Source organism: Grampus griseus, assembly GCF_964374135.1.
Source record: "Grampus griseus genome assembly, chromosome: 1".
NCBI lineage: Eukaryota > Metazoa > Chordata > Mammalia > Artiodactyla > Delphinidae > Grampus > Grampus griseus.
In genome coordinates this window covers 101,238,022-101,251,918 of record NC_139017.1, presented here as the reverse complement: position 1 = coordinate 101,251,918, position 13,897 = coordinate 101,238,022, and the positions used below count along the sequence as shown (strand labels likewise).

Genomic DNA, 13,897 nt, shown 5'->3' with positions numbered 1-13,897 from the left:
GAAAAAATGTCACATTCAAATTTTATATCTCCTATTTGGTAGACAAAAGCAAATGGCGGCATGGGCAGTTGGGCATTTCAGCCTGGCCCAGAGCAGTGGGGGGTGGCCACACCGTGGCCTGGCCATTGGCTCCGGGATGCGTACAACAGAGGGACATTATATCTAAGGAGGGGCCCTTCGTAAACAGCCATTGAAAATTTGTATACCACAGCCGCCTGGCAGGTGGCAATAGAGCGTCTTGAGGAAAGGGTGCCTAATTCTAATTCACACAAGGTACTCTGTGGGCCAGCGGGGAAAGGCCCTGAGCTGTCCCAGAGGCTCTCTGCCTGTTAGGTGTTGGGCTCTTGACAAATGGGGACCTCTGGTCTCACTTGGGCCCCTTGCCTCTGAGCCTGCTCCTTTCCATCCTGAGATTAAAGCTCAGTGACGCAGTCTTTGGAGGCAGCTTCCTAACCCACACAGTACTTCACCCTGTTGGCCAAAGTTCTGCAGAAACAATCAGGTAGTTAGTTTTTTTTTTTTTTTAATTTTTGGTTGCGTCCGGTCTCAGTTGCGGCACGCAGGATCTTTCGCTGTGGCTCGCGGGCTCCAGAGCACGCGGGCTCAGTGGTTACGGTGGCCGGACTTAGTTGCCCCGCGGCGTGTGGGTCCTTAAGTTCCCCGACCAGGGATCGAACCTATGTCCCCTGCATTGGAAGGAGGATGCTTAACCACTGGACCACCAGGGAAGTCCCAGGTAATCAGTTTTAAATCAAGAGCTTGATAGTCACTGGAACACTGTGCCTTTGATTAAACTCGAGGACTTACCAAGTGCCTGCTGTGCCGCTCGGCCTCCTAGGCTAGACCTGAGGGAGATGCAGACATGAGTAAGAAATATTCCATGGCCTGACATGGGCTACAGAGCCTCTTTGAGGAGACGAGACATCCGAAGGGAATGAACAGTAATAAATCACAAGTTGTTTTGCTGAAGTTCTCAGTGTTTATCTTCTTTGAGGTCAGTGAGGGCCTTTGGCTCCTTCTGAGAAAGGACTCAGTAGTAAAGAGATTTCATAAAATTTCAATAAGTTTCAGCATTCTGAAACACTTCAATTAATTTGCTGCTAACCTTTAAGTTCCTTGAAGATATAAATTCCTCTTTTCTAAATCCTAGAAAGAATCTCATCTTCAGCAAAGATTCTACAGATGGGTTTTGATGCCATTTTACCATTTTATAATTAAACCTGAGTAATTCATCACACTTTACATCAGATTCTCACTCCAGTGCCATTAAAAACTGATTTGCAATTTGCTGTTAAATTAAGATGCTTCATTTTTTTACTTTGTGTGATTTTCCTTTTCACAGACAAATGATGATACAGGGGCCGTCAGACACTAGCACAGATAGGAAAATGCCATCAACCCCCCCAGAGAGCCCAAGTCCAAGAGATTTCATTTTATTCATTATCAAACCTTATCAAATGCTTATTAAAAGAGGCTCAGAAACCATGAATAAGAAACATGAAGAGGATATCTGTGGAACTCCGTGCTTATCAAGGTTCTGTGAAATTCGCATTAAAATTCTGCTTTCCATATGTGTAAATGAAAAAAGACTAATTTTAATTTGTGCAGACTGGAGCCTTAACGCAGCGCACTCTCTAAGCAGGCAGCAGTAACTTAATCCTCCGTTCCAAACTAATTACATTAGAATCATTCTGATTGGGACCCACGGCTCCCTTTGATGTTAAACTCCTGTTGCCTTTCATCCACAATCATTCTCTGGGCAAGATCTTCCCCACACCCTCCCATCCTGCTAGATCATGAAGCTATTGCTTTTGAAGTTCAATTTTATTTTGATGAAATACCAAGGGACTGAAAATTATTTTTCACTGAAGGAGACCGATTTCGGTCTGAAAACTGCAGGAAGAATTCTAAGTGTGACAGAATGTAGCACATCCAACACCAAGAATAGCGTTTTTCCTTCACAAAGGTTACTCACATGTGAAAGAACTTGCTGAATGCACTCATTACACCATAAGCTCTCCTCCCCTCCCCCTCCCTCCCCTGGCCCCAGTCGGTTTGTCCATCATGTTTCTTACCCTTTTGACAAAGCATTACCCAGGGGCTCACTCAGTGCTCAACTCCAAGGGGGTCTCACCTTTCTCTGGTAATAGATAAACTGAAACACGATAAGATTTTCAACAAGCCATTTGTTAACATCCTGCCCTGCTGAAAGCTATGGCAGGTACCCTCCCCTCCAGATCAAATGTAGGTGGTGACTCCCTGAAGCAGACATCTACATCACCCCCATGAGGCAGCCCTGTATTCTGATTCTTCCCAGTGAGAAGTTGGATGTGCCACACTTACGATGAAGGCTGAAGGTCGCTGGTTGCACTTAATCCTTTATTGGGTCAGTGAAATGAAGGGCTTCAAATAAAAGCCAAGTACCAGTTCGACCGATGAAAACCTCCTCTAAACTGCTTTGGTCCCTTTAACCGTGTCCTCAAGTGACTTCCGATAACACCTCTCTCTCACACACACACAAGCTAAATAAGACAACGCAAGTGAAATATTAATCGCTCCGTCTGGCAGTGAGATTCCATTCAGTAAGAGTAGTGTTTTGTTAACATCTACAGCGAATGAAAAAACAGAGACTGCCCTGGCTAAGGCAGACCCAGGATAAGGGTTTGAAGACCAGCTGACCAAATTTCAGAACACAAAGAGAGCCAAACCAGAAATCTTTACCATTGGTAATTCAAGCTTGTTAATTCAACATTTAATTCAAATTATGAGTGATGTGGAACACAGCTGTTCACCAAAATGGATTCCCTATTTCCTCTTCAGAATATCAGAAAATAAAAATCAACTTAATTTAAATACTATCCTTTTCAAAAACAAAAAACCACCCAAAACCCCAATTCTATCCTTTCCTTAAATTCACCTCAAATGCATGAGGCATTACTGAATAAACAAAATGCATTGTGATTGAAAGACACTAGGAGATGTAATTGGAAGGAAAAACGAGATATGCCAAACACGTGGAGGAAAATCCAAAGATTCAGAAAGCCCTTCAGTGTGCGGGTGGAATAAATGACTTTCCAAATCCTCTCTTTGCAAAACAGTACGTGACTAACAACTGTCTCAGAAAGTGCATTATAGATCAGAGCTAAGTACGGAGTAGGTTTTCAGTAAAACGAAAGGACTCATCACAAAATGGGTTTTGGCCAAGCATCGACTTCACTGCTTCCAATATACACCTCACACACATGCCACTTTAAAGGCATATATTTCTCCCAGAGGAGTTCAAAGTTCTTGACACCCACATAATTCATCTAAACAAGTTTTTTTTTAAAAAACACACAAACACCATGTTAGATGTCATGGACAGGATCAGGAAAGCAGCAGCTGGACTCAGAGGGACAAGATACCTAATACAACACAACTCAGATCTCATGAATCATATGATGTCCCTGGAATTAAATAAGTAGCAAGAATATTTATATCTCACAAGAGAAAACATGACCAAGGCCCTGAATTTTCGTGACTTGCTCAGACCTATGCAGTAAAGGATTGCCTGAAAACTAGAATCCAAGTCTCCCAAAGTATATGAAGAACCAGACATGTTTACGGGAAAGACCTGGGGAACATGAGGGCTGTGTTGACATATATGAAGGTTTGGGATGTTCTCGTCCCAAGATGGCAGGTCAGATATTCTTGGTTCAACTCCCTCCTGTCTTATTCCTAGGTGTCTACTCATACCAACTAATTTGGCCTCAAATAGACATGGTCATATTATGGAAGGGAAAAACATGTATCTGAAGGGTTATTATACTCATTTAACTTAAGAATAAGGTGGACATTGCAAGGTACAGATTTTGACTCAATACTAGGAGGAACTTTCTAGCAATTTAGAGTTTTCAAAAGTGGGACTGTATTGCCTTTAGGGTACAGTACACCTCCCATCTCTAGAAATGTCAAAAAGAAGGGTAATAAAATGACCTCCTATGAAGATTTAGGGCCAGATGACCAGTTAGGAAGTTACTGCAGAATTTTAAGCAGTAATAGATAATGAGGCCTGAAGTAGTACAGTATTGGTGGGAGAGACAGGAGGAAAGGGTGGATGAGAGAACAGTTTAGGAGTAAAATCATGAAGACATAACTGATTAGACATGGAAGATGAATAGGGGGAAAAGACATGGGAGCTCCTGGAAGATGACTGAGCCATCAACTTCCAGTACAGAAGCATGAGCGGGGAGCAAGTTTATGGAAGAAGATGTAGAGCCTGAGGTACCTGTGGGCCATCCAGATGGAGTGGCTCACGAGGCCATGGGATCAAGGTGCTATAGAGAAGGGCTTGAGAATCCTCAGTGTAGAGGGCGTATGCTGTCTCAAATGCCACGTAAGGGATGGGTTATAGAGGGAATATGAGAAGAGGGCTAGAAGACACTGGCTTTTTTAAGAGGCAGGCTAGAAAGAGAAGCTGAAGACAGGTGTCTTAGTCCATTTAAGCTACTATAAGAAAAATACGATAGACTGGGTGGCTTAAACAACAAACATTTAGTTCTCACAGTTTCTGGAGGCTGGGAAGTCTAAGATCAAGGCACCGGCAGATTCAGTGTCTATTGAGAGCTTGCTTTCTAGTTTATAGATGGCCATGTTCTTGCCATGTCCTCACATGGTGGAAGGGATAAGAGAGCTCTCTGGGATCCCCTTTATAAGGGCACTAATTCCATTCACCAGGGCTCCACCCTCATGACCTAATCACCTCCCAAAGGGCCTACCTGTTAACATCAACGCATTCGAGGTTAGGATTTCAACATGAATTTTGGGGGGACACAAACATTCAGTCTATAACAACACAGCAGGATGGGTTGGGCAGGATCTAAGAGAAACAAGTAGAGTTCAGTGTCCTAGAGGTTGAGAGGAGACTTCCAGGAAAGGATGGCCAACAGTGCCAAGTGCAGCAGAGAGTTCTAATAGCATCAGAATTGGATGGCAGCCACAGGACTTTGCGAGGACAGGTCGCTGATCAGGTCAAGGGGACTGAGTGGCCAATGGGAAGTGAGGAAGCAGAGTCTGTGTTAACCAGCTTTGGGGATGGAGGAGGTCAGGGACCAGGAAGGAAGACATGGATATGATGATTATTTTTAGAATGGGGAAGACTGAAGCATGTCTAAGCTAAGAGGAAAGTGCTGGTAGAGAGGGACAACCTGAAGGTGCCTGAGGAGTCTTTGGGGAGGAGGGTGGTCACGGACACAGGTGGCAGGGCTGGGCTTGGTCAGGGAGAGGGACATTTCATCCTCAGAGGCTGCAGGAAGGAAGAGAGGGTCATGGATATGGACACAGGTAGAGCTGTAGCTCGTGGGGGCAGGGGTGCAGATGGAAAAGTATTGGGCCTGGGGCTTCCCTGGTGGCGCAGTGGTTAAGGGTCCACCTGCCGATGCAGGGGACGCGGATTTATGCCCCGATCCGGGAAGATCCCACATGCCGCGGAGCGGCTAGGCCCGTGAGCCACGGCCGCTGAGCCTGCGCGTCCGGAGCCTGTGCTCCGCAACGGGAGAGGCCACAGCAGTGAGAGGCCTGCGTACCTCAAACAAAAAAAATAATAATAAATAAATAAAAAAGTATCGGGCCTGATGGTCTGAACTGTTGCTGTGGAGTAAGAAACAGGATCTTATTATGAGTGTTAAAAACAGGCTTAAAGAGAAGGTGGAGAGAGGAAAATACGAGTGAGCTGAGCAGGGACAAGCAGAGAGGACGGGAGGCTTCAAGGATGTTGGCATGAGTTAGGGGAGACGCTGGTGATGCTCCTCAAACGCATCCTGCACACAAGGGGCCGACCCCAAACCCTCCCCCACTCCCATCCGAACTGCGTGCTGGCTCCCCGCTGCCCTGTGCCGTCTGTGCACTGACCACCTCTCGGATCTCATCTCCTTCTGCTGCTCAACTTCAGCCTGAAGTCCCGTGTGTGATGCCCTTTTTCTCCCCAGGGCCTCTTCAACCTACGGCTCCTTTAGGAGTTGCCCAGTGTTACCTGCTCGGGGAAGTTCCCTGACCCAGAAGTGGGTTAATACCTCTGCCCAGCACCTCGCACTGTGCTGTGCATTCTCCCTGCCTTTGCACCACCACGTGATACCTCTCCGTGGTACCTTGGAGAGAGCTGCCTGCGTGCCCATCTCCCCATCCGGATACGGAATTGCTCCTTTAGGACAAAAACTTTCACTCTGTCTCCCCAGCACCCACAGGCCCTTGATACACATGCTGGGCATGGGGGCGGGGGTGGGGGTGGGGGCAGGGAATGAGTAGATGAGTTCTGAGTGGGAGACTGGCTCGCTGGTCCCTCGCTGGTCCATCTTACTACAGTTAAAGGATCTAGGATTCTAGCTTGTTGGTTCTCTCTGTATACCTGCTTTTGTAAAAGCACACACGTGTTAGAGTGGACACTGGGGAGAGTTCTCCATACAGACTAAAAGATTGATCATAGCCCTTTCATAAGATAGAAAAATAGGCCATGACATTCTCGTGGCCAGAGCCAGATTCCAATAGTAGCTCCCGGGGCTATGGACATGCACTGAAAATCCAGATGAGGACAGAGATGCTGCAGTGATGTCCAACCCCAGGAGGCACTCCTCTCCTCCTCTCCCCCACCAGGACAGCCTGAGTCTCCTCTGCTGCCCTGGGGACGTCCAAAATGTGCATCAGGTAAAAGGCCTCAGCTCTGTCTCTGAAGGCATCTTTAAACCCAGCGACAGAGGTCAGGGTCCTCCGTGTACGGCTGCCCTCTCACACGTGGGTGCGTGACGACCGTTGTGGCGCACGCACCCCAATGACTTACCAGCATCCTTTCCAGTGTTTGGCACAGCTCCATCTCTCTGCGGTCCTGGAGGTGCTGACCCGCTAACAGAATTTTCCCAGGATCCCAGTCTCGTTTCTGCTTCCCACCCACGACTCTCCAACAAAAACAAGGTCTCAGCCAGGATCCAAGCTCCGGTGTCTGTGGTGAAGGGGGCACTGGGATCCAGCCCCTGTCAGGCACGTCCTTCCCTGATGCTGAAACCAGATCCCCATGGCCCCCAGATGCCAATGAAATGCATTTAGGTTTCTTTTAAAAAGCTGTGCTAGGCCTTTTTTTTTTTTTTTTGGAGAGCAGGAGAAATAAGTGAGCAACTACTAAGTGCTACAAAGATGGGCTGAGTCACTTCGAAAGACATTTCCCCGGTGGCTTTTTCCACCTTGCGCAGCTTGTGCTGGCGATGCATCAGCCCCGTGACAAAGGCAACCTAAGCCACTGTCAACACCAGGGTGTATCACCAGTAACCAACCTGTCACAACAGCAGACAGACCAAGGGATGGGCCACAGGGAAAATGAGCAGGACTTTCACTCTATTACATGACACTCCAACACAGAAAGGTAGTTTCCAATGAAATCAAGTTCTGAGGGCCCAACCCTCCACGGATGGGCAGATGAGACACCTCAGGCTATAATGTGCATTCAGAGAGGCTCCAAATACTTTTTCCAGAGGCAAGGGAAATGATTTAAAGCAAAACAAAACACCACGATAGCAACCGCACGATATAAGCTCTTCCCACCATAGGGCACTTTGTGGCTGCAAAGACAGTCACACCTCTGTACGAGAATGTAAATGCTTAAAATCCACTGCCTTCTAACAATGACTTCTCGTTGACAAGAGCAGTGCCGCTGGACTTAGTGACTGGCTAGCCAAGACTTACTGATTCATTTATTCACCAACTCCCTACTCCAACCTCCTTGTTGGTGCTCTTTCAGAAAGGTGGCTATTCTGCACTTGCAAGGTAACTCCAGTCTCTTTGGTTCCCCTGAAGTTTCCTGACACAATCACACCCACCTTCATCAGGAGTAGCCACTGATGAGGCAGCAAGTTTCAGCTCCGGTTCCCCTGCCCACACACAGGGAGAATCAGGGACTCGAGGGGCCAGAGAAGCGGGCGTTTGTCCCCACGGCCAGTTCCAGAAATGGGATCTATTGTGCTTCTCCTAAATTCCTTCTGCAGTTCTCTAGGAACCGGAAGGTGGCCCTGCCACTGCCGCAGGAAGGCGACCTAGTCTATGAAAACCAGTGCTGCGTCCTCCCTGAAGTCTTTCCTGAAGCTGAGGTTCGCACTATGCTTTCCCAACTGAACAGTTAACTGAAGTATGAGTAGGGACAGAATCATCTTGTCAATGTTCACTGGTCTTACTATGGTATCGGAGAAAGGACACTTGGCTTGAGGCCACAAAATCCGATTTCTACTCCTGGTTCCCCACTAAATGATTCTGGAGCAGGGAGCTTCTCTGAGCCTCGGCTTCTCCTCTGTGGAGAAGGAGTAAACTACCGTCCTGCCTGATTTCAGCTTGTCTTGAGACCCCAGGGAGACAACTTGTGAAGGAACCTCAGACATTGGAAAGCCTTTTGCAAATGTAACGAAATGACACTATGGACTAATGGTCTTGTGGGAAGTCCTTCAAAGGCAGGAACCTGCCTCAGTCATTAAATCACCCCCCACCACCACCACCTAACAAAGTTCTTACACACGGAAAGGCTACGACATTTGCCATTCAGGGATTTTCAAACATCCCCACTAACGTTGCGGATCTGGAATATCTTCATGACAGACTCTTTTCCATTGGCTGTAAGCAAAATGTCCTTTCCTTTTCTTACTCGAGATCCAGAGGTCTTTTGTGAAATGAGTGCCTTGTGTGAACCCTTCTGGGATGTTAAAATCGTGACCCTTGACATGGCCTCAACTCGTGAGGACCAGCAATGACTGCATATTCTTGACCTCCTCTCCATTCTTGGCCTCCCAATTAATTCTTTTCCAGGGCCTTTGTATTCAAGTCCACACAAGGCCCTTAAACACATACTAAATTCTGCAGAATCTCTGCAAATGAGATCTTATTCCCTGAAAGCGCCTGTGTGATTGGTCCCCTATGTAATGAAGGAGCTTTTATATTTTTAGTTTTCTTCCCATACAACAAACACTATTAATAACATTGTACTTTCGCCAGAGATGATATGGATTAGACCAAATGGAAAGTTACCATGGCTACCACAGTGTTATTTTTGGTATGAGAAATTCCTGCCAAGGGAAGTAGCATCATGGTCAAGAATTGGAGCTCTATTTCCGCTTTGCTATCAGGCAATCAATCCCAATTTAACTTTGAAGCTCTAATTGCAACAGAAACTAATCATGGGCCGCAAGACCTGAAACCCCTAATTAAAGTGGGAGTCAATAAAGTGATGCAGCGTTACCACTGGGGCAACACTGGCAGGATGAGGGATTTGAGCACAGGTACGTTTTCTTTCCCAGGTAACTAAGCAAAACCAGACAGGGAAACATATCCCAAGAGTCAGAGGGAAAGCCTGAGCTGGGTTGGAAGGCTTCAGGTTCTGGTGAGTGAGCAGGTCAGGTCTTCTCTCTGTGCTATGAAGATGCAACATACTAGGGTGGGATAGGAAGCCCAGGGGGGAAGGAGGGTGTTTCCACCGACGGTCAACCACCAAGAGTGGCCGTGGTGGGGAGGCCGAAGGATGGTTAGGTCAGACCAACCCCATGTGTTACTGTGGCCTTTCTGTGCAGGCCCTGGAGAAAATAACTGCAGAGGCGCAGTGGTCTCAAAACAGAATCTCATCACGCAGACCCAGATATTTATGGGCTGTTTCCTCAGATACCAAATGGTGAGTTGCACTCTTCTGAATTAGCAGAAGTTGGCTTATGCGAGGACTTCTATTAGAGTGTACATCTACTGCCAGTCCCTGCAGGGCATGATTCCCTTCGGGATCTCCCCGTCTATCTCCGACAGCTTTAAAATACTGTTAATGGCATGACTTCATCTGCCCCACTCTAGAACGATCCATATTTAGGCCAGAAACCACATGCTCCTCACGTCACCCCACTGGGCTCCAGGTTAGAAAGGGGCTCTTAAATCAGGGAGGAAACACTCTTAACCTACGATTACTCACTCTCCTCCAAATTCCTTGACAAAGAGACAAAAATGAACTTGGCGGAACGGTTAGAAAGCTATTCTGAACGCTCCAAAAGGGCAGTAAAATTAGAAGAAGCCTCTCCTCTTCATATTCACTGTCTATTTTTCTACAAAGGGCTCTTTCTCCCTGTAACAGGGTCTCCTATGAAATTTTCCTGTTGTAGCTCTTTCAATGGCACCAAATAAGTCAGTCCCTTAGGAGAGGGAGCTCTGCTGTCAGGGTGGGAAGAATTCCTTGAGAGCTTTCTGATTCCTATTTCCCATGAATAAATGAGGTCCTTAGTCATGCTGGGGCCGACAGGATTTTTCCAAGGCAGACAAGCCCCCAGATCAGTGACAGCGTATACTAAATGCAATTCTTAGTTGTTGTCACAGGTGGGCCACAGAACAGAGGCTTCGTCTTGATTTAGTCCAATGAGGTTCTTTGAATATTTTCATCAAAATAAATAGTGTATTGACATATTACCTTTGGTATTGATGTCTTGTAACAAAGGTTAAGAATGGGAGCATTCTTTAAATTAAAAAAGAAAAAAGACAGTTCTGAATACAGAAACGTTTTGGAACGTGACTACAATTTGAAAGGAGATATTTGGTGGGTTCTGTACTTATATACGTTACTGACATAATGGAACAGCAGGGTATGTGGAGAGAGGGGCTCAGCCTTCATTACAAACAAGGGGAGAGAGAGAGAGAGAGAGAGAGAGAAAGAGAGGGAGAGAGAGAAAAGAAAAATAGTATTGAGCTACCTTGGTATAAAATTTCAGCCCAAGGAAACGGAAAGTCTCTTGAAAAACAGAGCTTCATCCTAAAGCACAGACAAGGAGCTCCCTTCTGTGCGTCCCGATTCTGCTTCCAGAGGAGACGCACCACTAGGGGCTTATGAAGATCCATACGTCAAAGTCAGCACCTCTGTTTTTACAGCCAGCGGGCTGCAAACTTTTCTAGTGCTTTCAAGGCCCCCCAAAGAATTTTAGATGTACCTTATCTCACACCTACCTTTACTCCAAGGAAAGACTTGCGGTGATAGAAGCAGCACAGAGCAGCCGAGAGGGCGTGGAAAGCATTGCATTCCTTAGGCATCTTTCAGTCTTCAGTCCCTGGACCACACACTTTCTTTAGGGTTAAAGGAGAGGGGGCTTGAGGCGTGAGAGCTCCAGTCCCACTGCAGCAGCTGTGCCGCTCCAGCCCGCGGGCCGCAGGGGAGTGAGAGGCTCCTTCTCCCCGGCCGGGCTGGGACTTTCCCTCTCCGCTGAAGCCAATACGATCCACTCGCTCAATTCTGGCAGGCGGCTGTCCAGCCTGCCATGCACACAGTGCCAGAAATCCTCATGTGACCAGACTCACTTTCTGTTGAAATTCTAACCTCTTTTAGAAGAGGCTTGGGGCTTTAGCTGTCCCCTCAATTTAGAGACCCAGCAGAAATCATTATCCCCCCAGGCAACCTTTCCTCCCCAGGGCTGAAGTCACCAGGCAATCTGCTCCTAGAGGCTCTGTCTGTTTGCTTGTCGCCCCAGCACCTAGGAGTTCAAGAAGCACACATCACACCACCTTGTGATGAGACAGAGGCTCCTTTGAGAAAAGGACCCAAAGGCGAACTGGGTGTGACTTTCCCCTAGGAGCAATCCTAGAAGTCCCGAGAAACCTAGGCAGGATCCCCATCCCACTCTCTCAGCCACCCCCAGAACTGTTTATTTTTAATTAGGATGCTCCTGGCAGCCAGTTTGCAGCTGATAACGTTGGCATAGCCATCACTATTGGCAAAGCACTGTTGCCCTTAGGTGTTTAATTAGCAAGTCTGTCAGCTAACACCCTGAGCAGCGGCCGTCCCCACCTGGCTGTGCAGCCTGTTGGGAGGATGGGGGACAGGCTACGTACCCTCTTTTGACCCAACTGTTTGTCCCACTCTCCTCCTTCACTTTAGACGCTTCACTGTAATTGCCCATCCCGCCTAACCCAGATCCAGCATGTGAACCTCACGTCCAACGCCACCAAGCGCCACCAAGCGATCCTCCAGCGCTAAGAGACCTTTACCCCTACCAAGAGCCTCCCGACACCTTAGGGAAAAGGAATTGCTTTTCTTCTTTCATTCCAGTCAGGGTGGATTCTCAACAATTCTGTTTTTTTTTTTTTTTTAATTTTTAATCAAACCCAGGTTTCTGCCTGGAGCGCTTCCTCTCCTACCGTTCCAAATATTAACTTTCTGTGGCTTCGGCCACTCAAAAATGGAATGTGTCCTGAAGCTTTCTAAAACTTCACACAGGCAGAAACTTGTAATGAGGAAGAAACAGAACCTATTCAGTCCAGAAAGGAACAACACCAGATGAGGCATGAGGGAGGTATGAGAAATATCCAACAGGATTAGTGTCAAATCCTCAGGAGGCCTCGGCCTTTGGACTAGGTCAAGTCAGCCTGTAAAAATAGCGAACTGTTTGTTCAATGCCTAGTGTGTGGCTTCTGTGCTTAAATGAAGGCTCTGGAGAGTGGTAGATCTCACACTCACCTCAAGGGGCAGAGGCTCAGCCTAATAAACACCTCTAACGTGCGGATGGAGCTACAAAGGGCCTGTCATCACAGGAACAACCGGGGAGGCTGACTTCCTTTCTGCTTCCTCAACTGGCTCCCCACCCCCCATGATTCTGGGGCCCAGATGTGCAGCCCTGGGTCCTGGGAAGTCTACCTGAGACCTTGGAAGCAAGCACCAAGGGTGGTAGAATTCACGGGGTTTTTGAGCTGGAGGGGCCCTTGGAGATGGTCCAGTTGGTGGGTCAATACTGTCCCCCAAGGTCCATGAACGGGACCCATGAGGAAGCATTTTCTCTGTTTGCCCTCATTTCCATTAGATGGGGTTCAAAGAGTAAGTCCACGTGAGCAGCCAGGGCCCACGGCCCCAGGAGTTTTATGGGGATGACTCATCAATCAGGCCAATAGCCACCAGGTAAGGGGCCCAGTTTGCACCTGTTGTTCCCCTTTGACAGGAAGTGACAAGCTCTGTCAGAATAAGAAACTCCCGGGACTTCCCTGGTGGCACAGTGGTTAAGAATCCGCCTGCCAATGCAGGGGACACGGGTTCGAGCCCTGGTCCAGGAAGATCTCACACGCTATGGAGCAGCTAAGCCCCTGCGCCACAACTACTGAGCCTGTGCTCTAGAGCCTGAGAGCTACAACTACTGAGCCCGCGTGCCACAACTACTGAAGCCCACGTGCCTAGAGCCTGTGCTCCGTGACAAGAGAAGCCACCGCAATGAGAAGCCCGCGCACGACAACAAAGAGTAGCCCCCAACCGCCGCAACTGGAGAGAAAAGCCCCTGCACAGCAGCGAAGACCCAACGCAGCCAATAAATAAGTAAATAAGAAGAAACTCCCCAAGAGGCTAGCATCCCCAGCTCAGAAAAAGGGAGGGAAGCAGCTCCTTAAATCCTGCACAGAAATTCAGTGAGATTAGTCAGCCAAAGCCTCTGAATTCTGATACCCTACCCACAGAAAGACTGAATGAAGTGCATTCTTGAAAGAAAATATACTTAAAATAACTCAGACATGTAAATTACATAGAATTACGTAGTCAAGTGCTCCAGGGCCAGGTAAAAGCAAAGCAAAAGACAGGTCACTGCAGAATCACAGCTCTTGTCACCTGAGGCTTTCCCTGTTGACTCTAAAAAATGTCTCCATAATGCATGAAGAATTGGTTCTGTCAGGATTAAACAGTGAGCTAATCTTATTAGGTAACTGTTTCCTAAGCACTTTTTATTTTTTTGTTCCACACAAAAAATAATTTCTAAAGCAGCACTCAAAGGTTTTAATCAATTTTCCCCTGAAATGGCCAAGGAGAGAGACTAAAATAACATGTTGTTATTGTCACTAAAGATGATAGTTGCATGAATTCGTAAAGTGCCCTTCACTGACTTATGTTTTTTGATGTCTC

At 47.3% G+C, this 13,897-nt stretch overlaps 1 protein-coding gene across 4 annotated transcripts in view; it reads right to left on the bottom strand.

Annotated features, from left to right (window-relative positions):
* Positions 1-13,897, bottom strand: part of BCAR3 (BCAR3 adaptor protein, NSP family member) — a 116,687-nt gene that overhangs the window by 41,133 nt on the left and 61,657 nt on the right. For 2 of the 4 annotated variants that reach the window (XM_082670549.1, XM_082670551.1), the window contains exon 1: positions 10,975-11,209. The exons of the other annotated variants lie outside the window; for them this stretch is intronic. In XM_082670549.1, coding sequence (XP_082526675.1) covers positions 10,975-11,058 — 84 coding nt within the window. In that variant the 5' untranslated portion in view covers positions 11,059-11,209. Of the gene's footprint in view, positions 1-10,974; positions 11,210-13,897 lie in introns of those variants that run through there. 4 annotated transcript variants of the gene reach the window in all.